At 40.4% G+C, this 27,773-nt stretch overlaps 1 protein-coding gene across 1 annotated transcript in view; it reads left to right on the top strand.

Moving 5' to 3' along the window:
* The first annotated feature begins 7,381 nt into the window (after window positions 1-7,381).
* Window positions 7,382-27,773, top strand: part of IQCJ (IQ motif containing J) — a 118,421-nt gene continuing 98,029 nt past the window's right edge. Inside the window, exon 1 of the mRNA XM_066602935.1 lies at window positions 7,382-7,606. Coding sequence (XP_066459032.1) covers window positions 7,598-7,606 — 9 coding nt within the window. The 5' untranslated portion in view covers window positions 7,382-7,597. The remainder of the gene's footprint in view (window positions 7,607-27,773) is intronic.

The raw sequence follows: 27,773 nt of genomic DNA on the forward strand, positions 1-27,773 counted from the left end.
TTCGCTCATCTTTCAAAAAAACGTACAATGTTCTCCTCTCGGGATGTTTATACTAGCCAAGAGGAGAACAACGGAATGTGTCGGCAGCTGTTTGCACAGTTGGACTTGTGGTTAGACACATGCCTGACTCAGCAAACAACTCCTAGAGGTCATTTTACATGTAAATGAAGTTGATAAAGTATTAATGGCCATTAACCCCTTAAGGACATGGCCTATTTTGGGCTTAAGGACGCAAAGATTTTTGGCAGATTTTCATCTCCATTTTTCAAAAGCCATAACTTTTTCATTTTTCTGTAGACACGGCCGAATTAGGGCTTGTTTTTTGCCTGGGGAATTGTAGTTTTCTTGGTGCCATTTTTGGGTACATAAGACTATATTGTAAAACTTTTATTAATTTTTTTATGATCGCAGAGAGCGAAAACGCATCAATTTTGCCATAGATGTATTTTTTACAACGTTAATTATGCAGCATAAATGACACAATTTATTTTTTTCTGCAGGTCAGTACAAATACAATGATATCAAAATTCTTATAATTTTTTAGGCCTGTTGCATTGGCAACCCATTGAGCTCTCCGCGATTACAGCACCAAGACCAGTTCTGGTGTACCTTGATGCCACCGGAAGCTAGGGGTTTGACAGGAGGAACGCCCCTGTCACACCCCTAGCTCCTGATTGGTGGAATACCACAAGATACTGCAGGATGCGATCCCTGTGTATTACCCGGCACACTGCTCCCGCGCTGTTAGCCGCCAGGGTCAGACATTCCCTTCTGTCCTGATGCATTAGCCGAATTGTCCATCACTGCTGTGGGATCTGTGCTCTGGTGTGTGTGTGTCTGCACGGCGATGTCAGCTGTCTGCTGCCGGCAGGGAGAATAAAGTAACATGTGGAGGGTGGGGGCCGCAGCCACCGGGTAACACCGCCTCAGTGCTCTGTGGGCTCCCTGCTTTCCATCCCGCTCTGCACTTAAACACAGAGGGGGGTGCAGCGTTCTGGGGCGCCTGATTGTGTGTCTGCATGCTGCTGTCAGCTGTCTGCTGCCAGATGCAAGAATACAGTGACATGGCGGGTGGGTGCCGCTAACGCGGCACTACAGCTCTGTGGCCTCCCTGCTTGTGACCCCCCTCTGTGCTTAAACATAGAGGGGGTGCAGCCTTATGGGGCGCCGGCAGGGAAGGCACTTGCAGATGGGGCAGCACTGCAGCATCGGGGACACTGTATTCTGGGGCACTGGCAGGGAAGGCACTTGCAGATGGGGCTGCGCTGCAGCAGTGGTGGACGCTGTATGCATTTTTACTACATCGCTAGTGGGCTGCCAGGACCTGCAGGCAACCCAGCTGTGCAGCCAATCACGTACAGGGGGCGTCACCCCCTGTCAATCTTATCTCCGCCAGGAGTTCCTGGTGGGTTCAAGATACACCAGTACCAAGCAGACCTTTATACTAATATAATAAACAAGGAAAAATGACATGAGACATCTACAGTTGCAGCCACACGGGTATATTTCCACAGCATAGTCCTATGATACTGCAGCCAAGATGGCTAGGCATGTTCACACCAGCAAATGCACAACACAACATTTAATTGGTTATTTCATTCTTGCAGACAATTTGCTTGTCCATGACTATTCATTCTGCTTCCAGTTAGTGAGTTGACCTTCACTGACACTTCTCAAGCAGCATGTGGTCATAAAATGACAGAACAGTGCAGTAAATATGTGCTTGTCATTAGAAAGTGGAGCCCTGGAGTGCTCCTAACTGATTTACACTTTAAATATTTGCCCAAATTTGACAGAAGAGCAATTTTGTTTAATTTTAACTTTACTTTCCACCTTCCGTTTGTAAGTTATTTATAAACTTAAAACGTTTTAAATGAAATGTTTCTCGTTCTCAGCATCACTATTTATGTTGACAACCTGTGGCTCAACCTGTGGCTAAATTGAATGGTGATCATACTGGTCAGGCTGAAAAGATAATTGTGTGGTTTAGGAATTCCCTCTCTTGGACAAGAAGACCCAAAAATATGCACTGAAACCAAGACCTGCCAAATGCAAATAGGGGTATAATGCTGGAGATCCTGCTTATTGACCCCCAAAGTTTAGGACGAAATCGGTTTCTTCTGCAGGAAAAGGACATTATACTTTTGAATGAACAAAGCCTGTTCTATTTTAAATGGTTGTAGCTCTGGCTTAAGGCTTTTGGTGTCATTATAAAGCTAGGATTCTTGGCTTTAAAAAGACATGAAAAGCATGCCGTGAAAACTTACAGAACCGGAGCTACAGCTGTTTGAAGTGGGATTGGGAATACTGAATTTGCAGTGTGTGGAAAGGACAAAGGGAGGGGATGGGGAGACCAGCGGGCAGCATAGATCTGTGATTCTTCTGCATACCTCCTGACTGTGGCATCTAAATGTTTATACAGAAAAAAAATAAAAATCCTGTTTTCTCATTGCACAAGGCTTTAAATAAGGAAAAAAAATAAAAAGAACAAGAAACTACACATCAGATATCGCCACATCCATTATTTATCCAGCACAGTAAAAAAAATGAATAACTAAAGAAGAAAATGCCAAAATAGTAGTTTTCTGTTCACTTGCTTCCCCAAAACAGAAATAAAAAAATAATTAAAAAATTGTATATACCTCACAATGGTACAAAAAATACCGTATATACTGGCGTATAAGGCGACGGGGCGTATAAGACGACCCCCCAACTGTCACCTTATACGCCGGTATACAGTGGAGAAAAAAAAAAAATTCATTACTCACCTCCCCCGGCGTTCTGTCGCGCTCCGGCAGGATGTCGCTGGCTCCTCATCCCCGGCGCAGCATAGCTTTCTGAATGCGGGGCTTGAAATCCCCGCTTCCAGAAAGCTAATACACACGCCGGCAGCCATGACATCATTGAATGGCTGTGATTGGCTAAGGCGCACGTGGCTTCAGCCAATCACACTATTCAATGACATCATTGAATGGGTGTGATTGCTAACACGTGCGCCTTCAGCCAATCACAGCCATTCAATGCTGTCATGGCTGCCGGCGTGTGTATTAGCTTTCTGGAAGCGGGGATTTCAAGCCCCGCATTCCGAAAGCTATGCTGCGCCGGGGACGAGGAGCCAGCGACAGCCTGCCGGAGCGAGCGACATCCTGCCGGAGCGCGACAGAACGCCGGGGGAGGTGAGTAATAAATTTTTTTTTTTTTACACTTTTTTTTTTTTTTATATTACCGGCGCATAAGACGACCCCCGACTGCAGAGCAGATTTTTCGGGGTTCAAAAGTCGTCTTATACGCCGGTATATACGGTACCCTTCAAGTGGTCCCACCAAAACAAGTCCTAAATGAAAAATAAAACTGCTATGGTGTTGGAATGTGATGCCACAGAAGAAGTGAAACAGAAAAAAGCACTATAATTACCCGTAGAATACGGGTAGCAGAACACTTATACAACACTATGAACGGCATAAATATAAATTCCAAAATGAGTTTGAAATGTTTTTTTTTCTACTGACCTCTCACAAAAATAATAATAATAGTTCTTAAATACATTTTATGTACTAAAGATTCTAATAAGAGCTAGAATTCACCCTGTAAAACACAAGGTCTCATAGAGCTATATTGATGAAAAAATTAAAAAGTTATGACCGCTGGAACACAAATGTGGATATGATTTACTGGTTCTTAAGGCTAAAATTAGTATTGTCACTAAGGGGTTAAAATGCACTTAAAGGGGTTGTCTGGCCACACAGGGTAAAAATTTTTATAATGCTGCTGCTTTCCTTTCAGTAAGGATAGTAACAGACAGCATACAGGGGCTCAAACCGGCCGGCAGATCAGCTGCAATGTCAGTTTATTACCTTAGATTCTGATTTTCACTGCAGCTTTCAAAGATGGCGCCTCTGTGCTGCCTTTCCACAATGCTCTGCGCTCTCCCTCTTCTGTGTGCGCGCTCCCGATGGCAGTAAGAGACATGAAAAGGCAGGATTTCATGCCCCCCCCCCCGGGACTTCTGACAGCCACTTGCACACATCCATCCATCCATCCTCCCCCCTCCCTCCCTCCTCCTCCCCCCCCTCCCCACGAGAGCCCGCCCCTCCTCTCATTCTTACCTTGGAGTTGAAGAGCCAGCAGCCACGCCTCCCCTGCAGGCAGAACTGAGCTTCCCAGGCTGAAGTTCTTCTGCACATGCGCAGAGCTGTGCTGGAGAGGCGCGTCCCCGGTCGTCCCGACAAGAAGAGGACTAGAGACTTGTCGGAACCAGGAACCATGGCAACCGAGGAGCAACACAGGGGGGGGGGGCAACCCTAAAGGTAACTGAATAACTTCTGTTTGCCTAATTTACAATGCACAATGTATATTACAAAGTGCATTGTATTGGGCAAACAGAAGTAATGAGACCTAATGTTTATGGCCGGACAACCCCTTTAAGGCAACTACATTTTGTGCCAAATCTAGTTCTAACACTGCCAATGCACTGTGGGGATTAGGCCGTCTGAAGATTGCGTTAGCCATCTTGGACAGCTGAAAATGGGACCTTAAACTGGCGGATCAGAGAGGCATCAATACAGAAGACCAACCGTAGATAGTCTAACTGCTCCTGCTTGTCAAAGGATAACATTTTGTCCTGAAACTGGAGGGTCATTTTCGGCAAAGATATGCAAGGAGAAGATACAGTATTAACTGTCATAACAAGCAGTGGTAGGAGGGAAGACATGGCCATATGCTTTATGTAGAAATGTTTTCTCTATTGTTTTTGATTAATCAGACTAATACCCATTTACTTATGATCAATATTATGGACAGTGAATAAATTCTAGAGATTTCAGGAAACAAACTAATACAAATGTATGTGGCACCATAAATAGGGATTCCATGATAATATGTTGTTTATTAACCACTTCCTGACCAAAAGTTTTAACCCCCTTTCATACAAGGCATGAGCCACCTAGATGTTTATAATCTCTGGGTAGTTGGGAACTGGTTAAGGAGTTATGATGACCTAGAACTATCAGCAACAGAGATTTTATCGGCTAGGAGTGGTACTGCAATCTCATATCCACATGATATCAGGTGAACGTGGGTGTTCGGACCCCTTTTCACCAATCAAGGTGGTGCTTTCAGTCCCAGATTGAGTGAAGACATGACCAAGGTCGATCGGCTATTTCCATAGCGCTTACACACTTTAGTGTAGCCACCTCTCCTTTCATTCTCCTCCTGGATGAGGAGGCTGGTGTCTCCTTCACCTGATAGATAAGAATACCATTATCATGTGATACCATGATTTTGTTTTCCCTGTACCAGATGTTTGCTATTACAGAGAACACAAATTCACATTCATAGCAGAATAACAAAGCATAAACAATGAGCATCTAAATATAAAGTATATCTAAGTGAGCGCTCACTGTTCTGATGCAGCCAATATGTGATTACTTCTAAAAACAAGAATTGCTCCCGTATGAAAGAACATTTTGTGCATTTCTTTCCTTGAGAGAACTGAATGGATGACAGACATGGTGAAGCCTATATTTAACAAAGAGCACAGTGTAAGCGATACCTCTTTGTTATACAGAATAGGTAGAGAACTCATGACAGTGATCCCCCATTCCCCATGCAAGATCAATTTCCTCCTCCACAAACAAACTTCCTCAGACATATCTTCTTCAGTGTCTGCATTACTGTCTCCCCTTGAAATCTTTTCTTATATATTAAGCCTCTGCAAGGCAATTTTCTTCTAAGCTAATTTCCATTGTAAGGTGGTAAATAATATATTAGGGTCCAGGCTATGCTCTTCTCTCTCTATATATATATATATACATTTTAAGCCTGGGAAGACTTATGCCTATACTTATCTCATGATAGGTATATGTTTTCTCACGCTTGCATAAAATGATTTACTGATAATTTTCAAATCTGTTTGGAAATTTGTTCTAAGCATTTACTACTCTTTCAGCAAAATTATATTTTTACCATTGCTTCTCCCAACTGATTTCAGATTGTCCCTCCTTGATCTTGTGTTTAGTTTCTTATTAAAAATACTTTCTTCCTGAACTTTAATTAAAAGCGGTTGTGCCAAGTTTAAAATTTATCACCTTCCCCGTAGAGTTTCACTGAAATCAATGAGAGCTGCACCTGTAATTACGAGCACCAGCCACTACACAGGTGTCAGAGCAGCGGCATCTGCTCCAACCTCAGTGTAGCTTGGCTCTGACAACCAGTGCTGCCTGAAAAACCCCTTTAAGGCATATTGTTATAAGTGGAATTCTGACTCAGAACCCCCGCCAACAGTAAGAACAAAGGTGCTGACATCCTTATGACTTTTCCTTTGCTTTTCTATACTCCTGGCCACCTACTGTGCAGGGAGTTACAGCACTGCTCCATTCAACTGTATGATACTGTGCTGCAGTTTACAGCACCTGCATAGCAAGTGGCAACTCTGTGAAGCAAAACACCCTAAAGTGGTGGAAGCTCTCAGGATGGAGACTTCTCAGCAGTCAAGCCTCCACTAATTAGTAAGGAATGGCCTTACTGTAGTGGAAAAATCCATTTAAGTATTTATGGGTTGATTGTGTGAGATTCATAGCCAAAAAGGAAAGAATGTCAGTATATACAAAAAATAATGTATTATTATATATTATGTATGAGGGATGCAAAGGATGACATCACATTCAATAAATTACAGCATTGAGCTTAGAGCAAGCCTTTGAAAGCAATGGGAAAAAAAACATTTATTTTGATTTTAATTCTGTTTCTCGGAACAGATAGATGAAAAGCCCTAAAATGCAGATGTGAACTGGCCCTTAAACGAATTGCATGAAAATCCTATTTAGCTTGTTTTCCAAGCTGGTAAAATAATTTCTAAAAGCAGCAGCCCGAGCAGTGTGAAAAGAATTATGTCACTGTACTAAATGCAATAACTAGCATGCACAAACTGTTTTCACACTCACAGATACGTGAACCTGATTACAGATATACCAGTAAAATAGAGATTTTGTCATTTCCCAATTATGTCATTAAGCTCTGCTAGTGGAAAACATTCTCTGCGGGGCCATCTATTTTTGTCAATTTGTGAGTTAAAAAGAACCAGTCAGTAAACAGCATATTTCATGAATGCAATGTGTTAAGATGTAGATTTACATGGAAAAACATACGACTTCAAAAACTGTAACATACTGCTTTAATGTAAATATTGTCACTGAAGTGTATATTGTTTGTACAGTAAGTGGTTAATGCAAGCTAGGGTTTCACATAAAGGATGCAAATAAATGCACTGCAATAGTTTTGATTTATGTTTGCATCCATGGTGATGCACAGCCCTGTAGATCCAGCAGTGATGGAGTTAACATGAGCTCAGAGCTGCAGAGCCAGTGGCAGGAGCAGTGCGAGTATACAGGTTCCCTTCTCTCCTCAGCACCACAGCACTCAGTGCTGATGAGCCAAGAGTCAGGAGTGTCTTGTCTGTTTACGGGATCTTGGATGCTTTGAATGTGCTACCCGGTACCAAGCATCAGTCACATCAAGCCCAGAGATCCAACACAGGAGCATCCACATCAGCAGCATCAGCCAGTGTCTGTGCCCCTGAGGATTCTCCAGGAATTTCACCATGCGCCTGGTAATAGATCTTATTTCCTAATCCAAACACTTAGCTGTGTGCCTTATATATGATTTAGGTTATATTGTGTGTTTTTTTAACTAATTGCATGAAGAATGTCATTGTTCCTGCTGGGATAAACATGACGATTATTCTACTTGTCAGCACAAGACACATAGGTAGATCACTTGGAAGGGGACTCCTGAGCCGAGTATTACTTTAGATGTGCCATAAATGCACTGAGTAAGAGTTAAATGGAAAACTAGCAACAGACATGAGAATTTTTCTGGATTAGTGTACCATTGCTCTAGAATAACGAATTATCCCATAAACATACTGATTAATTGAAATCTTGGGGGGAAAAAATCTCAGTATGCCTCATGGTAAATAATCATTCACAAATCTTCAGATTGCAAAATACTAGTTGTGATTATGCAAAAGCAATTGAATGAGGAGAATGTTGAAAAGCTGTATAATCAATTTTATGAATGATTCAAAGGATTTCAGTTGGTTGCATCCAATCATTTTGGTGTAACAAATGAATTATGGATGCTGCTTCTTGGTTATATTGTGAAGAATCTTTTATCACCATAATTATAGATATTTATAGACCTCTTAGTTTGAGGTCCACCCTTTGGACAGCTTAGTACCTTTGGACTGCCTTCATTGTGTATTGGTGTTTCAGTACTGTTAGTAATAAAGATTGAAAATCCAACATTTGGTCATCTTAAGCTAAGGTCCAACCTCCTTTATTCATAAGCAGTTCAGTACTGTAAGAATTTTTACCTTTAATGGTCAACCTTTGGACTGGCTTAATTTGAGGTCCAATGGTCACTGTGTATCAGTAGCCAAGGACTGTAGGAATTGTACATTGAAAATCCAGCCATTGGACCTTAACTATGGGTCTATCCTTCAATGTGTATTAACAGCTTAGTATTGTAGGGTTTGTGGATTGTAGATCCAGCCATTGGACCTTAACTGTAGGTCCATACTTCAACGTGTATTAGTAGCTCAGTATTGTAGGGTTTCTACGTTGAAGATCCGGCCATTGGACCTTAACTGTGGTCCATCCTCAAATGTGTATTAGCATCTCCGTAATGTAGCAATTGAACATTGCGAGTCTAACCTTTAGACCATATAGATTGAGATCCATCCTTCATTTGAAGCTCGGTGCCGTTGAAATTGTACGCTTGACAAGTATGGATTTGAATGTCAATAAGAAATATGTTATTTTTTAATATGGGCCGTGGAACTGTGGGATTAAGTGTTCCAGCCTTGTAGGTATCCTGCTGTTAATTTGCTTCAACTCAATGTGCAGCTTGCTGAATTTCAAGTTCAGTACCTCTTAGGTTGATCATGAATCATTGTGGAAGTAAAGCACTTTGTCTTATGCCTCGTTGCATTCAATTGTGTGAAAATATATTAAATATGTATGGTGAACTAAAATCTGTTTTGTACTTATGAAAATTGTTAAAAGCTTCTTGAAAGAAGCATTTTACAGTTGTCTCATTAACAGTCAACCATGACTTGGAAGAAACACTTTCTGAGATTTGCATCCCATTAAAATAACAAAATTGCCCATAAATTTGCCTGAGTTGTCCTCATTTGGAAAAGTTGTTGAAAAATTTCTAATAATTTCTAGTGTATATCCGTTTCTAGGAAAGCTGGATGACAACCAATTTGTCCACCATTACATGTTTCATACGGGGTTGACTGTCCTGAAGTCAAATTCAGGACTCCAGCAAAGCTGGCTAACGACCCCTGTAGGAGCTGTAATGGTGTCCAAACTGGCTTTTATCCAGCATTTTCAGAAACAGATGTGACCACACAGTGATTGAATACAACTTTTAATGGCATGTCAGAGGAGGATAACTCTGGGTCATATGTTAGGGGTGGATGATCTTAAAATAGAAACACCAATCAGAAATGTATCAAGGGAAAGACAGTTTTCTGTAGAAGGTACTGTATGTCATTCCAAGTTCACCTTGGACCAAAATTGTGTGACTATCTAATACAATGTACCTGTAAGACTAGGTTTGCATTGGATTTTTGCGCTATGTTCAGTGTATATATTGTATATATTCTCAACAAATCCATTTGCTCAAAGAGTTCTATTAGACATACACATGCTAAAAGAGTGTCTTTTTTGTACATACAGTATATAGTAGGCATCCGCATATCTTTGTTTCAACTGTATTGATAATAGACTACAATTGTCATTGTAAAAGCATGCTAAAAAAACTGCATACCATACGGTATACACTTCTTTAGTGGTTGTTAATGACAAAATATACAACTGTATAGGGACATATTTTAAAATTGTATACTTTTCATACATAAACACAAATGCATAATTGCCATTATTGGATTTATAGATATTTGTATAAAATGTTTTTGGTAGTTTTTGAGATGATTCTAGGCAGAATAGGAATGGGCCTTGAAATTTCCTGTGATTGCAGATTTACCAACATTTAAATCTTAAAACATCATGCCTGAATGTGGTATAATCCAAACCAAGTAGACTAAGTATTAAGGATGTATTGTCATGTGGCGAATGGCAGCAGTGGTATACTGCATGTGCAAAAATAGCTGTTTTTTGATTCTATTGATTCTATGTATTTTTGTCTGCACAGTGATTGCAGACAAAAATGTGCTTTACCTGTAATTACAGGGCGGCTTTGAAAAATCGCAATAGCTTGTAGAAAACTGTACTACTGATGCCATTCAACTTGTGAGATTACACTTCTTTCAATTCAATTCTTCCTTGAAAACAAATGTAACTGCTGTACATGATAAATAAATCAATGAATGCACTTGTCCTATGCAGGAAACTGCGCAAATCAGTATGGATTTATATTTTATCTATTAGGTATCTGTGTCCTTCTAATCCTTGAAATGTTCTGCGTTGTATGTAATTCTGGAGAGTTCCGAAACTTGAGATGTTAGTAATAATCTAATGATTATAGGGGCAGACAGTTTGCTGAACTGTACTGAAGACTCATGATAAATAATGTATTTACAAGGTTATCCGGCTCATAAATCACTTCTGTATATTAATTGGAAACTGGTGGAAAAAATGTGAACTGGCAATGTAAAGCGCATATCGACTTAGAATTTCAAAAAGTGCCACTAAATAAAACTCCTAAGTTTTTTCTTTTCAATCGCATTTCAAAAAATGAAGGTCAGCTTTTTTATCTAAATGCGTGTTTCTTCTCTCTTAAGCTACATTTACACAACATAACTTAATTGCTGTGATTTCTTTTCGATTAATTGTAATGACTAAAAAAGTTAATGATGAATTTAAAAAACCGTCTTTTATATCAGAGAGAAAATAATTGTAAAAATTTGTGTATAGGTTTAGTGCTTATTCACACAGGCGTCGTTTTCACGCATAATAGGCGCGTGAAAAACTAATTTCTAGTAGAACAAATCTTTTCCTATAGAAGTATTCAGATTAAGGAATTTTAGATGCGCATAAAACTCGCACGTACAAAAGATGGGACATACGTGGCTACAATGCACGCATCTAAAGGACTCCCTCCACCTCTCTACCCAGCATCTGGTTCCCCAAGAGATTTCCCCATAATGGGGAGATATAGGGGGGTGGGGTAGGAGGGCTTCCCTGACAGCGAGGGGATGGATAGAGGAATCTATAGTCTTGCCCCCTCTAAACTTGCAACGGGGAAATCCCATGGAGGAGACCTCTAGCCCATCCCTCTGCGCTATGGGAATATCCCTCGGGGATCCCTATAACAGGGAGAGAGAGAGCGGGGCTATAGCAGATTAACCCATAGCAGGGAGCGAGAGAGCAGGGCTGTGGGTTAATCCCCCATAGCTCCACTTTTTCTCTCTCTCCCTGCTATAGGGAAATCCCAAGCCCTGCAGGACTTCTTCTCTCTCTCCTCCTTGAGCAGTTGCGCTTTTTTAAAGCAACACGCTGCTTTAGTGAATGGGCGATTTTCATGAGCATAAAGTTCGGGTCTTTTTCGTGTGAAAAATTGCCTGTTCATGTGATTTTTAGTGCAGTATAGGGGTGATTTTTTTTGAGCACCTATACTGCGCTAAAACCACACTTCTCTGAACGAAGCCTTAAGACCCATTTACACGGAGCAATGATCACTCAAAGATTGCTCAAACGACAGTTTGAGTGATCATTTTGCATAAACTATTAAGTAGCTACTTAATAGCTATTTAGTGTGCAAATGAAGCCTTTTAGGTGAAAGCAGTTAATAGCCAAATGGCTCTTATCTGCTTTCAGTTCCTTTGTTTTCTGATGGGAAACAATGCTATCAGCACTATCCATGGAGAACTCCTGATAGTGTCTCTTTTAGAAAGTCTGCTCTTTTTACATACAATTAAAACTACACATTCAACATATAAAAAGGAAATTGATCACAAAATGTATGCTGCCCTGCTTATTTCACTGGTGTATTGATTATGTGTGAATATGGTGTTTTTCATTAGAGGCGGGCTTCCTCTACCCTTCAGCCACTGATGGACATCTTTTCCCCTATTACTGTGCAATGAAAGAATGCTGTCAATCAGCTGCAGGAGGGCAGAGAGAGCCCACATCCAATGAATAATCCAGACTCCTGCTTCACAGTTCTTGCATTGCACCGCAGCTCATAAACTGTAAGTTTCAGAAAAACGACACTATAGTCACACATAAGCAACACACCATTAAAATCAGTGTTTCTGGCACTATTTCATGTTTCCCCCAGAGACAACAGCATTAACATGATGACATATTCTCTTAAAAAGAATACAGCTGAGAATTTTATTACAATTATATATTATTTACCATATTTTCTTTCTTTTGTTATAGCAAACCCTTATGTGTCACGTTTGGTCTACATTTGTGACATGCAATCATCTTTCCTGGTGAAATGTATATATCACGTTACATGTTCACAGCACAGAATCTATACAACATTTGACCTCCCAATAAATGACACTGAATGGTGATTATATGTAAATTGTAATAGTACCTGCCTTAACAAAAGCTTTGACAATATCTCATACTGCAGGTTTTGAATATAGCCGACCAAATATAACACTTTCTATCATAAACATATGCAAATGTTACTTTGTCGGTTTATTGCCTTTCTTTTGGCAGCAGTCATAGCAGCTAATAGAAGTACAGCAATTGGCTGCCTGACAGAGAGGAGTGTACTTTATTTTGCAAATTAGCTTCAACTATCCACTGAATAGTTTTATGGTTTGCATATTTATGACCTTGGATCACTTACATTTGTCAAACTAAAGTATGAATGAGGTTCAAGCTGTCATTATTATTTATTTAAAGCCTATGGACACCTTTGAGGAGTTTTTTTTTTTCACTTAAATACTTGTATTTTGGTCTGACAATCACTTTTGCAATAGGGTGTGATTTATAAAGTTGCACCGTTTGTCTTCTGCAGCTTCTACATATCGCTGCATGTAAACATGTCTCAATAAGAGATCCATCAGTGTGCTGGACTGAGGGACTGAGGGCTAGGTTTCCTCTGCTCTCACTTCTCTTGAATGTTTATCTTTGTTGTGTTTATAAATTAGCTGATAAATCATGCAAGAAAAGGAGAGATATGGACTGAAAACTAAGCTGCCAGATCAACACATTGATGAATATCCTATCAAGACTAAAGGCCCATTTACACATAAAGATAATCATTCAAAAGGTTTTGAGCAATTGTTTTGCATAAACTGCTAATGGACACTAATGTCCATTAGCAGCTTATCACCTTCATTTGCATGTAAATAAGCCTCCAGGGCCTGTATGCAGAGAACAGCAGGTGGTCTGTTCTCTGCATTCAGCTCCTTTGTTCTGCTGTGGGGCTGCAAACTGAATACAATGTAATCAGTGCTTCTGTGGAGAATGCAGCACCATGGACAGCAAACACAGCATGCTTTACATATTATCTTCTCTCTGGCTGAACAATGGATTTTATGCTCACCTAAAAATCATCGTTCAGCCGAAGAGTGAAAGATGGGAGCATTTACACACAACGATTATAGCTCAAATGTTGGCTTTTGAGTGATAATCGTTGCATGTAAATGGGCCTTAAGGGTGGCCTTACATGTGCCAACTATCAATGTATAAATTGCTCACAGAAGCAAAAGGACTAGTAAGTGACTTCTCACTCAGTATAAACAGGTAGTCATTCATTTTGAACGACTAGCTGATCACAGCGAGCTCCACCTCCATTCATTGAAGGACTATTACTACTGTGTGAAAGCACAGGAGTGATGATTTTTGGGAAAACTGTCAGGTACCTCTGCATCTGACAGTCATCCCGTCTAAAGTCACCCTTAGATTGCAGTGTCTATACACAGTGATATGTAGAAGCTAAAGAAGACAAACGTTGCTAATTTTTTAATCAAACCCTATTGCAAAAATGATTATTAGCACAGAATCCATGCATTGAAGTGAAAAAGACTTTTGCTCCCCAAAGGTATCCATAGTCTTTATGTGTATGCCAACTGTGGATTGCATGCTGGATTCAGTGTCAATGAGGGGCATTAGCTATCAGATTTACAAATATTGAAATTGTGGTGTATTGCTGATGATCATTATAAACTTCACATAAAATAAGAGTAATTATATTATAATCTATAGCACAGGTAATACAAGGCGTATGTATCTCCCGGAGAATAAAACATCGTAAGAGAGGCTTCAGGCATTTGCAATGCTGTAGCTTTGTCTGCAAAACACCTACAGTCCTGTGTTAAATGCTGGAGAGATGAACAGATGGTCACTTACTGTATTTGTGATTTCCCATCTGAACCTGGAGAAGATCCACACAGAAAATTGAGTACCTGACCAGGTGCAGCCTGATGGCTGATCTTTTCCATGATAAAGCCTTGGTGGAGTATTTATAATGATGGCGATCAGCAGTCTGTTCAATTGAATTTTCCAGGTGACATTCTGTGCTTTACTACATAGATGAGCATCACGGCCCTTTATTCTGGTTATTGGTCTGGATCCAAATCAGTATATAGGGCCCACCAGGAGAAATGATTCTGAGGGTCCACCCTGCATTTATACAGAACTTGTAGACAACCACTTTTAAATCCATGTAAACTTTGTTGTTTTAATTTCAAATAGAGGATATATCATCAATAAATAGTCTTGCTCATCTTAATTGGTAGAGTGATAAAATCGTCCCAATATTTGCAAAATCAAATCAGGTTAGTCTAAATCAATTTTTTGTGAAAATCGCTGCAAAATTGAATATCCCATAATACCTGCTGCAGAGGTCAGCATACACCCAATCAGCAGCCGGGATGCCTTGCTGATGCTTGAGGACAGGCCAAGTTGGCACTTCAAGAGGCTCTCACTGAAGCAACAGCTCCATGTTCTGCAGAAGACTTGGCAAGCCCACTGCTATTTCTTAGAATTTGTTTTGCCCATGCGTTACGTTTGAAGCACTTAGAACAGAGTGGATGACACAGAATGCCTCATGTACCTTGACGTTCCTTATGCTCAGTGACCCACAGGCCTGACAGGCTTCAGCCACCATGAAAGAATCACCATTGAAGTCTGTGAGTGGCTGAGCGGTCACATGCACAATGAACGGCACATGGCCACTTGTTGCTTCTTCTGGGTTCCATGTGGTTGGCGCCTGGGCTGCAGCCCTGGATGGGGAGCATCCAGGATAGATGAGTATTAAATTATATTGTATTTTAAGCCCGTCTAACGTTTTTTTTTTCTTTATGTCCCGGAAAACTCTTAAGGTCAGTTGGTGAGGATATAACATAACAAAGTAGGTTAGGGTGAATGAAGACAGTGTCCATCTAGTTCAGCCTGTTTAACCCTTTCCAATCCAATTTGTATCCTGGTTTTCCTAGGGGGCTTACTCTTTTTCTGCCGTTATACAACAGCGCTATATGCTGGCTAAAGCCAGTACTGCATGAGGTGACACGTTGGATAGGCTCCGACAGCAGAGCAACTGGCAATATACAGTAAGAGAACCCCGACAGACGTCTTCCAACATCAGAGCTGTACAGCCTTAAATCATAATGTCTTCGGACGTCAGACAGTGGATTGGAAAGGGTTAAAAGACAGCCATAATGCCCATATTACTGTGCAGTCTAAGTGACTCATAATATGCATTGATTATTGCACTGGAAACAAGGCCTGAGGTCAACCTAACACTGGATTTTATATAGACCAGGTTAATGGATAAATGGCAGACAAGAATGGGATTTTTGCAGGACTCCACAGATAGTGACAGTGGAAAAGCTCTTAAGGCCATACAATAAAGAAACTAGAGCATGATTCAGATGCAAGAAACAGGGACATTTAAAGGAAGACTGCACAATATGGAAACAGCAGAAACGATTTCCAAAAGGGGCTACACAAAAGTTCAAACCACAATCTCTGGCCCATATGCAGGTAACTGGAATAGAACATCTAAAGTGGCAAATCCTTGCAAGGCTGGTGCATTGACTCGGGAGCAACAGGTCACATGATAGGTTTTTTCACAGAACGTGACTTATATAATAAAGAAACAATCAATCAATACTGCAGATGAAAACAAAATAAATGCAGAAGGAACTGAATATGGACTCCCAGAGTCCCCAATAACAATGGACACAATTTAGCTATACCAGTAAAGGAAGTGCTGTATGTGTGCGGATCCCATGCAGCTCCCTATACCTGGAGATAACAGATATATACCTTTTATAGATGATTATTCAACATACACAGTCATTTACCTAATGTAAAACAAGAATGAAGTATTTAGTAAACTGGAAGACTATGTAACAAAGACATGTAACAGGTTTTAGAGAAAAACCTTAAAGGGGTTGTCCCGCGCCGAAACGTTTTTTTTTTTTTCAATAGCCCCCCCGTTCGGCGCGAGACAAACCCGATGCAGGGATAAAAAAAAAAAACGGGTAGTACTTACCCGAATCCCCGCGCTCCGGTGACTTCTTACTTACCTTGTGAAGATGGCCGCCGGGATCTTCACCCTCGGTGGACCGCAGGTCTTCTGTGCGGTCCATTGCCGATTCCAGCCTCCTGATTGGCTGGAATCGGCACACGTGACGGGGCGGAGCTACGAGGAGCCGCTCTCTGGCACGAGCGGCCCCATTCAGAAGACAGAAGACAGGACTGCGCAAGCGCGTCTAATCGGGCGATTAGACGCTGAAGATTAGACGGCACCATGGAGACGGGGACGCCAGCAACGGAACAGGTAAGTGAATAACTTCTGTATGGCTCATAATTAATGCACAATGTACATTACAAAGTGCATTAATATGGCCATGCAGAAGTGTATACCCCCACTTGCTTTCGCGGGACAACCCCTTTAATTCTTCAAAGTGATAACGCAGGTGAATTCACAGAACAATAAATAGAAGACTATTTAAGACGACATGGAATAGAGCATCAAAAGACAGTCCCATGAACCAACATCTTGGGAAGACATATCTCTACTCTCAGAAGGACTAGCCAGTAGATTAGATGGATAAAGGCAGCGAAGAAAGAATTCAAATGCAGGCATAACTCCAAAGCGTGGATACTGACGGACTACCAGCTGGGAGAAAACTCATAGGATATAAATGCATCTTTAAAGCTAAATACAATACAGATAGCACAATCGAGCAATACAAAGCCAGGCTTGTAGCCAAAGGATATACACCGAAATATGGACAGGACTGTGATGAAACATACCACAATTAGAACTCTATTGACAGTAGCAGCCACTAAGAAAATGGAAGTGATGTAAAGACAGTATTTCTGAATGGTAAGTTAATAGAAGATTATTACATGGAACAGCCACCTGGATTCAAAGATGAACCAGACTCACTGTGCAAACTTCAGAAAAGTATATATGGTCTAAAGCAAGATTGGAATGGAATGTTAAAATAAACATAGTGCTTGCAAAGGAGTAAGTCAGAACCCAGCCTGTACATTTAACTGTATGTACATATGCTTCAGGTTATGACAGGACATGTCGGTGGCAAATTCATGGTTCCTGTGATAATGGCAAGTTGTTCAGATGTTGAGGCAACAGAGCATCCCTTCACGATCAGATTACCACTACCATACTTGACGGTACATATGACGTTATAGCATGTTCACCTTATTTGCTCATATAGCAGTATCATATTTCAGCTTATTTACTCATATAGCAGTATCCTGAATGTCCAAAGCAAAATTACTCTCAGATAGCAGTGGTTTTGCACTAACTATAAATTCTTATTTTTTCCACTTAGTCATCATCATTAGCGGAGGCCTGAAAATGTGTGGGTGTTCTGAAAAGTTTTGCAATATCTTGGATGACATGACGTTGCACCCCAGATAGCAGACTGGCCACTTCTGTGATAACTAAAAAAAATCCCTATTCCAAATTTTCTGTGATTTCATAGAGTATGATAGTATGAGAAATGGCTTTGTAAAGCTTTGCAGACTGATATACTTTAAGGGCTCAGTTACACGGGCGTTTTTACGCGCGTATATACGCGCATAAAAAAAAACGCGTGACCATGCCCATTGCCACCCATATGTTCTATCTTTTGTAGGTGCGATTTTTTTTTAACTTAGGGCTCAGTCACACGGGCGCATCGGCGCCCGTGTGACTGCAGGAGGAAGACGACCGTACCTCAAGACGGACGTCTCTCTGCAGCGCCGGGAGAAAGAACATGTGACCGGCTTCATTGCCGGTCATGTGTTCTTTCTTTAGCGCTGCGGGGAGTCGTCCGTCTTAAAGTACGGCTGTCTTCTTCCTGCAGGAAGGGCTCAGTCACACGGGCGCATCGGCGACTGTGTACAGGTGCCGATGCACTCGTGTGACTGAGGCCGAAAGCAGTACGAACGTTTTTACGCTCATATATACGCGTGTAAAAATGCTCGTGTGACTGAGCCCTAATAATGTTTTCTTTTAATAGATCAGTGCCTTTTTGAAAAAAACTAATGTGGCAGCTACTCTTATAGTGAGGTTCAATAAATAAGTTCAGATTTAACAGGGACTTAACAGTCTAGAACAAAATAGTAGGAAAAATTTTGATACCATTTTTGGTTAATTTTATTTATTAAATGCAGCAACTATTAAAAAGTTGTGTTGCGTTCTTGTCTAACTTTTTTAAATAGTAGCAACCATTCAGTGTGACAACTACCCTATGTAAAAACAGGAAGGGAGCAAATATTTTTTGTCACACAACTTTTTATAAAATTGTAGATGATATTCCAGCCTGACAAGCATAACATTTTCTGGGACAAATAGTGACTTCAGATACTCTATATGTTTTAAGCAGTGGCGAAGACCACCCTGGTGCTCCCATGAATAATGGACTACAATGTTGGCTGTGTAAAGACATCAGAATAGACTAGAATGATAAAACAAGTAACAAACAGCTTAAAAATATATTGTCACCTTGCTATAAATATTAAATGTATACAGATGAGTATGGAGATCTTGCTGTCTGGAACCATGAATATTTGAGGAGGAAGTCTGAGCGTGTCTAGCATTGTGAATAATCAAGCAGAGCTGCAGACATGCCATAGGTCGTGACATGTTTCAAATGACACTTCATAGAACTAATCAACTATATAGCACTTGGTGACTGGAACAAATTTCTTCATTCAGCATAATCTTTCTGTCAATTAGGGTTTCATACATTGTATAAAAGGAACATTTATATAATGCATTTATACATTATTTCCCATAATCACTGTCCCTCTGAGCTTCACAATTTGGAAATAGAAATTTTCATTATGGTCACTAATATGAAAAGAAATAACCTTTGTTCTATTAGATGAATTATGTATGTTAATGTGGCCTGACTTTACTGACTACACAGTCAAGTATACTAAAACAATCTGAATTTCTTTTTAGTTCATTGATATAATAAAAGTCATATACGTACCAAAAATCTGAAATATTCAGCAATATTCTGCTGTGGGATATATACAATAGCTGCAATGCATACATAGTATGATATGGTGGGTGAAACATGTAGCTAAGCAGTTAATAATATAGGTTTTGTGCATGTTATCAATTAGAGATTTGCTCACATTGAGTGTTATATATTATTCAGAAAATATTTAGAATCAAAGAAAGTTAATAATTAAAGGAAACCAGTGTTTACTGTTAATGAAGTGATGGTCAGCCTTGTAAGATGTAGAATGGAAATGTATAAAGCCCTTATTTGTAATGCATATCTATTAAATATATATCCCAAGTGTATGAAAGGATGATGCACTTTGCAACATATCTTGCTAATAAAAAATGATTCTCTCTCCACTTACCAGATGCACATTCCTCTATACATATCCACTGCACTATTCCGATACTCACTTAAAAACTAGGACTACTAGGAAAGTCCTTGGAGCTTCTCACTGAGGGATCAGATTACACACAACAGTAACTGTGTGAAGGGAGAGAGAAAGAATGCACCCAGACATGTATACATAGAAACTCTCCTGCTAAACAGATCCTCTTCAAGTTAGTATTTTACGATCTCACACTAAAGCTTGATTGAGAACAGTTTGTTCAGGCGTTTTCAGTGTGCAGGGAGCAGTAGAGGGGAATCCCAATGGCCAAACGGTTCTCCCAACGGCCAAATCTCTGGATGAAAAACTTGACAGAAATGGGGACTGCAGGAGAGGGGAACTGATAAGATTATATTCAAATATCTTTTTTTCCCTAACATACTGTACAGTAGCTCCATATGACTAGAAATATTTGTTCTTCAGGACTTCTTTCAAAAATTTTCATCCCATGGCACTAGAGATGAGCGAGCGTACTCGCTAAGGCAAACTACTCGAGCGAGTAGTGCCTTATGCGAGTACCTGCCCGCTCATCTCAAAAGATTCGGGTGCCAGCGGGGGAGAGTGGTGAATTGCGGGAGTGAGCAGGGGGGAGCAAGGGGGGGGGGGAGAGGGAGAGAGAGAGCTCTACATGGCACATTTCACCGACAGCCCCATACAATTCAAACCTATTCCAATTGTGTAAAACAATAGCAAAATCATTCTAATTTTATTAACTAAAGTTACTAACTTATAGCAACTTTGTGGCCCACTGTTTCCTTGCAGTACAACAAATATAGGAAGAACATAAAACTGACTGCAGATGTTGTTCTTGGCAAAATCCAACCTAGGACAAAATCTTTATGGAATATGTATGTTCTCTAATTTAGCATTAGCTTCATGCCAGCACTCTGGTTTCCTCTAGTATTCCACAAACATTCTGGTAGAGTGATTGGCTGCCTATGAAATTTCCCTAATATTTGAGCATAGGAAATTAAATGGTGTGCCAACTGGAGTCAGGGAAATGGTGACAATCGCTGTACAGTACTGCAAAATATGTTCTCACTATATGATCAATGAAAATTAGGTTTTACACAACTAAATTGTCAGTAACCGGTAGCATCAGATCCCTTCATTGCCATGAATTGTCAGGTACAGACAAAAGCAGATCCCACCGCTTCCACTAAACTGTTACGAACCAGAGTTTCTCAGCATGTCACCTAGATGTGACCCTCTCCCTCAGTCCTGTACTTGTTGCAAGGTGGAGCATAAATCAAAACCTAACACAGTTTTTACATGCCACCAAAATACATATTGCCACCAATATTAGTATTATTGTAAGGCAGGTCAAATGGATTCACTGCACTCCAATAGTCAAATTTAATACTCTATTGGTTCTATGAAGCAACAAGGACTGAACTTATAAAAGTTTTAAGCTTCAATAAAAAAGGCGCAATACTTACAAAAAGTTACAAAAAGAGAAAATAAAAAGGATATAATGCAAGCAAAACAGTTATAAAATAAAAGGGAATAAGAGAAGAATACCAGACTTTTCACTAATTGGATCAGCTAATATCTAGGCATGAGGAGATATGTTGAAGTATATGGGTAGTTTTGCAAAGTTGGATTCAGACAATGGTCTTTGTTTGGCTAGGGAATTTTATAAGATCACAGCCACACTCCCTCCTCCTCCTCCTAGATCATGTGGGAGAGGCAGGCTGATTGAATGCAGAATAACACAGATTCCCACGCCCACCCACGTCCGAGCGAGCTCCAAGCTACTTAGCATCTCCCCCCAGAAGCTGTGTGATCTGCAGAGCAACCCGAGTGGACAGGACATCTATGCGGCAGGGAGAGGAGACTACAGCTCGCAAAGGGGGGTTCGGCGATCTGGGAACTGTCAGGGGGATGGCCGACGCATGTCTGTATGCGGAGATGTGTACGAGATGTACAGACGTAGGCGTGGGAATCTGTGAAGGTGTGTGCGGGAGCCAATTGGCAGCTGTAGGAGTGACCTGGGCATTACCTGTAGCTCAGCCTGGCCAACCCATGTTGTCCAGTTGAGACATACTACACTAGTAACGAAACAGTGACTGTGATTTGTAAAAGTCCTCCATGAACAAGGCTACAGGCTCTACCCAATAAACATATCTAGAGTTAGACTAGGCACTAGGATTCCTACACATCTAATATAAAATTACATGAAAGAAATTGTTTTTAGCTGACTATATTTACTGAGACAGGGCAGACTATTTAGCAATGTCAAAGTGACTAGAGCAAGATTAGACACATAGTCGCTTGGACTATCAGAGAATACTTTAAAGTGTAACGACAGGGCCTGCAAGAAATAAAAAAATGTATTTAATAAGGGCTCTTCAAATACATTTCATTAACCCAAATCAAGTGCTTTATCATCAAAGTTGTTGGTAAGAGGGCCCTGACTTTTTAATGTTCACTTCCCTGTTTTTGCTCCCCATGTTCCTTATGCAATATTTCAATATACATTATATATGTATATATATATATATACACACAACATTACGCTCAAGGCAGAAAGTACAGTAGGTTCTGTATTCGGATCTGCTTCACGCAACCACAGCCACACTCCACCACTTCACCGGGATTGGTGAACACAAACCCACTGGGGTGAACAGAGGTGCTGCACTGGAGCTGTGGGGAGCTGGGACAAATGAGTACAGACTGGTTTGTTATTGTTTAACATGAGTAGCCTATTTTTAGTACAAGAAAATCCCAAAAAACTTCTAAAACCCCTTTAAGGGATTTCGGTATTTATAACAACTATAACAGCACAGTCTTCAGTGCTATTATTGCTAGCATAAGTACAGGAACCCCAACATACCCTATGATAAGTCAATGAGAACCATCAGGCTTTTAGGGATCAGTTCAAAAATGCCCTTGTCATAACTGTCATGGCCTCAAACAGTTTTTTTTGTATATTTCCTGTATTTATTACATAATACATATTCTGTAACGGTCATTGAATGAATGAGATTGTATGAGGTTGAGTTCTTCATATTGCGTTAATTAATAATTTCTCTGTGTTATGTTTTTGTTGTTTTATGGTTGCTTGACTTCTAGGATGCATTTTTAACTAGCTGCCAGTTTATTCCACTGGAGACATTCTTCTTCCACAGTGCATTGCACTTCTGTATTCAAGAAGCGTATATCTTACCACTACATGCTAGCCTGGGAGAGTAAACTAGAGAAAGTTTTGTACTGCTTCTTGTGTGTGCAAAGTATTAGAAAATAATAATGGTACAAGATGTTCAGAGAAGATGGTAGGCTTAATATTTTATGCTGTTCTTTTCCGTGTTATCATTACTATTTATTCATAAAACATCAATATATTTTGTGCAGCCGTAGTTCAGGGATGTGAGACGGAGATGCATATCAGCTGCAGACTGCAAGAGAAAATGGTAATTAAACTTTGATGCGACTGAACCTCATAGCGGTCATGCTGTCATGAAAAGCAATGCGTTTTAGGGCCAGCAGCAGAACAGATTTGCTCTCGCTCACAATGGGAGATTCATCAAACTTTTATTACATCTTTACACCATCTCAAATAGTTTGTTTCTCACGAAAAGCAAAATGCAGTTTGGGAGTGTAGAACAGAATCAGAAACGGTCTTCTTTCGCTAATTTGCAAAAAGAAAATTTGCAAGTGCTGTATGAAAGCTAACAGCCCAAGGTTGTCCTCAAGTCTGTGAGGGGGAAATTCAGCCCTATATATTCCAACCATTCTAGCACTGTTTCACAGTACATGACCATTTCGAAAACAAGTTCAAAACAAACTCAATGCCTTGTAAAAATATTGATGCTCTATGGATTAATCATATACCTAGTAAAACATTAAAGGAATGCCATTTATCGTTGTACATTTAGCATCTTCAGAGGAGGGGACTATAATGGACAGTGAGTCCATTTTTTTTTTCTGCATTGTCTTGGAGTCTTATTCTATGTTCATGCAGGGGATTTAGAACTCTGTATTCTGGGGAAGGCAATGGCAAACCACCACACAAAAACAGTCTGCCTAGAAAATGTCACAATGTGGCATTACCCAAGGAGTCAGTCATGACTCAGTGCTTGCACAAGGGTACTTTACTATAAAATACAGAGGTCCGACCCTTAGAACAGTCTAGACCAGATTGTGTAGTGCTACTGACTGACTGAGGCTGCCTGCACAAGAATGGATTTTTGCTGCAGAATCCATGGCAGGTGACCACTTCACAGATCCGCAGCAAATACAGTTCATAGCATGCTATGACTTACATAATTACAAAGTAATATTCAAAAAGGTAGTGAAAGAAAATGTTTGTGTGCCTTTTTGCTATAATTGTATAGTGTGGTTGGAAAAAAAAACATATGTCCACTAAGTGTGACAAGGTATTTGCTGGTCCCCACAGTATAGAAAATAAAGTGGGAGTGAAGAAAAGTGGTTAAAGCATTGAAGTGTACCCACACTTTGTGGTGAGTTTTCACAATAAGCTGCCATGTGCATATGAAGAATAATACTATTTATGGCCATTATATGACTTATGTTCTGCATTGTTCACCAGATCTATGCAACAACACACTAGCCCAGCAACCAGCTCATCAGTGGGGTTTTGAAATGGCAAATCCCAACTTATGTGCTATTGATAGCCTATACTAAGAATAGGTGATCAACAGTTTAAATCCTGACAATCCCTTTTAAGGCCTCGGTCAGATGACCATTTTTTGCCGTGATTTGCGGATCGCATGACGGATGCGCATCCGCAAATCACGTGACCGGGCCGACGATTCGCCGAAAAATCATGGACCAATCAGGGGCAGCTCTCAGCTGTCATTCAATAGCTGAGAGCTGCCCCTCATTGGTCCTTGCGCTGAGCCAATCAGAGGCAGCACTCACTCACCCATTCATGAATTCATAAATGGGTGAGTGAGAGCTGCCTCTGATTGGTGAGGGCTGTGACCATTCAGCAGGCGGGGATTTTAAGAGGAGAACTGCCGGCCGCGGCTGAACTCCGGCTGCAGGGACAAGCTGAGTATATATATAGTTTTTATTTTTACACATTTTTGGATGTTTTTCAGGGAAGGGCTTATATTTTTAAGCCCTTCCCGAAAATTCATGCCGCACTCACCGACAGCCCATTGCTTTCAATGGAGCCGGCTGTATTGCCGGCTCCATTGAATTCAATGGGTGAACATCGTTCTTCTCTGCCACAGCTGTTGAGCGTATAAATAGAACACAAGGAATCGCAGAACGCAGATAGGCGCGATCTACGATTCCTCGTGTCCTATAATTTATCGGACATCCGCATAAAAAGCGGCCATGTGACCGATCCCATTGTGAAGCAATGGTTCTATATATGCGCAGATCGCATGCGCATGCGCAAATCGTGCGACAAAAAGCCCGTCTGACCGAAGCCTTAAGCAGTCACAGTCTTAAAAAAGAATTAGAGCATGCTATAATTTCCATATGAGAGGTAATAAGTCAGAGCCATACTACTAATAGATCTGAAAATTAGATGAGAAGGTATTTCACTGTTGGGCTGGCTTCACGCGGACGAGAAAATTACGAGGTGCACAAGTTTTGCCCAAATATGACATGGCATACACATGAGCGATTTTTTTCCTGCATGGCACCTTGATGCAGGAAACACATAGCAGCATGTTCTATCTTTCTGCGTGCTCTGGCACCGCAGTGCCCATTGTTCTCGATGGAGCCGGTGGCAGCATCGCACCACGTGCTAAGATGCTAGGTGCACACGATGAGCTGCAAGGTCTCAAATTGAAAATGAGAGAAACTCCGTGATCCTCCGCCACGGCTGACAACTTCTTCCTCGAAGTGATGCGAAGCAATGGGGAAGTCACATGGTGGTGAACAAAATATCATGCCTGATACCACACTTGACTGTGTGAAGTTAGCCTTTATTTATCAACATAAAAGTAGAGCACATAAACAAGTTTGAGGTCAATAGCCCTTTTGCAGTCTGTAGTCATGGAGACACATAGATGTGCACAGAAGTTGTAGTCACAGAACAGTAGGATGTATTTAATCAATACTGTTTGCAAAGTTGCTTCATTTTTGCATTTGGCTGCATTATGAAACTAATAGAACACGAAATGCTAAATACAATCTGCTTACCCATCTGTTTGGTATTTTTACTTTTAAAACAAAGCTGACTTGGCAGAATTATTTGTGGCTGATCTCTTAAAAAAAGAGTTGTACCCTTTTCCAACCTCTGCTAATGTTGTAGGTCCAGTGGTGTACAAACCACCAATGGAGATTGCACCACAGTCAGCTCTTCTCTTTGCATGAGCCAGTTACTGAGTATAGGCATTTCATGTACAAGATGCTGCTGTTAAGTCTTTCCCTTCTCCTAATTTCCCTAATTTTAGACTAATGATGCTTTTATCAAATCAATATTTATTGTATTCGATGTGCCTGACCTAAATTTCATAGCTCATGGTCTCCAAACTTTGAAGCAAACTTTTGATAGTAATCTTGTTTCTTCAAGACAATGCCGCTCCTCACAAAGTGGGCATACTCACCAGAAACTGGCAACTATTTACTTTGAAGTTCTGAAACCTTCTGCCTGCCAACCTGATCTGCTAGTTTTTGGATCCCTTATGGAAGCTTCTTTCGACATTTGGAAACCAAGTTCACTTCAGATTTGTAAAAAAAAATGTAATAATCAAGCTACACCTATGAAATTTAGGCCAGAGACATGAAAACAACAAATAGTGATGTGATAAAGGTATTATTAGTCTAAAAGTTGGTGAAATAAGAAAAGCCCAAGACTTACATCGTAATGCCTTGTTCTACAGAGAGAGACAGGTGTTCAATGGAGTGACTCTATGTTTTGGCTAACAGAAGGGGGTCAACAACAGAAGACTTGCCCTATTACTGTAAAATGTCATATTAATATAAACAATATTTACTCTGTGTTGCATAATAGCTTAAATGTGATGGAAGGCCTCCTTCACACTTTTTCGGATTCGTCCAGATGCAGAACAATGGCAAAAGTGGAAGTGTCAGATCCGAATGGTACACAGATGGATCCCATTGAGTTTAAGGGATTCCATTCATTCTTTAAGGGTTCCACATTGCGGCATTTTCCCAGACCAAATAGCATTACGTGCAGTGCTATTTGATTTAGGATTTTCACAGAAATCTGCCACGGAGGCTCCGCACAAGCCTCTGATGCACATGTGAATGAAGCTGATTTAGATTTAAAAGTAACTACTAAAGTACTCTGTGATAGGGAGTAGGGGGCGTTTATTGTTGTATATTGGTGCTTCACATGGGCACTGCATATTTCTATAATGTAGGACTTTATGCAACTTATTTGTGGTATTAGATGGCTGTACTATGAGCAAGGTAATGTGTGGGACTATTATTGGATCCTGTTTGGCACTATTATTAAGGCATTTCATGACAGTATTATTTGAGAACTATATTACAAAAGTGCAGTGTTGTGGTGTTATTTGATGGTAACAGGTGCCCCATAGGTAAAACATGTAGGAAATCACAAAGTGGAGAAAACTCCTGCGCTACTTAATATGCTTGGTAAAAAAAGTGTATGAATTTTGAGAGTATAACTTACTTCACAGAGGGGACTTGGATGCCACCAAGTCCCCCAAATCCTTCTTGGAGATTAGAGATCACCTCAGGATGATGGAGAGATCTTCCAGTCATTTATTCCACAATAATTGCAGATAAAATACATGCAAGGTGAAAAAAACTGTAAAAGACAAAGTTGGAGGGAAGGGTATAGCAATGTGTTTTGAAGGTTACTAATTACTTTCTTTGTCAAGCAGCTATTTCAGTTGAATTCATATCAATTTATACATGTTTGTAGATACAAGTAGAATGCCTCTGAGGTTTTTTCACTTACCAATTTAAGTAGGTCAATTAGATTGATTAGGTGAGTGG

The sequence above is a fragment of the Eleutherodactylus coqui genome, chromosome 1 (assembly GCF_035609145.1).
Source record: "Eleutherodactylus coqui strain aEleCoq1 chromosome 1, aEleCoq1.hap1, whole genome shotgun sequence".
NCBI classification, from domain to species: domain Eukaryota; kingdom Metazoa; phylum Chordata; class Amphibia; order Anura; family Eleutherodactylidae; genus Eleutherodactylus; species Eleutherodactylus coqui.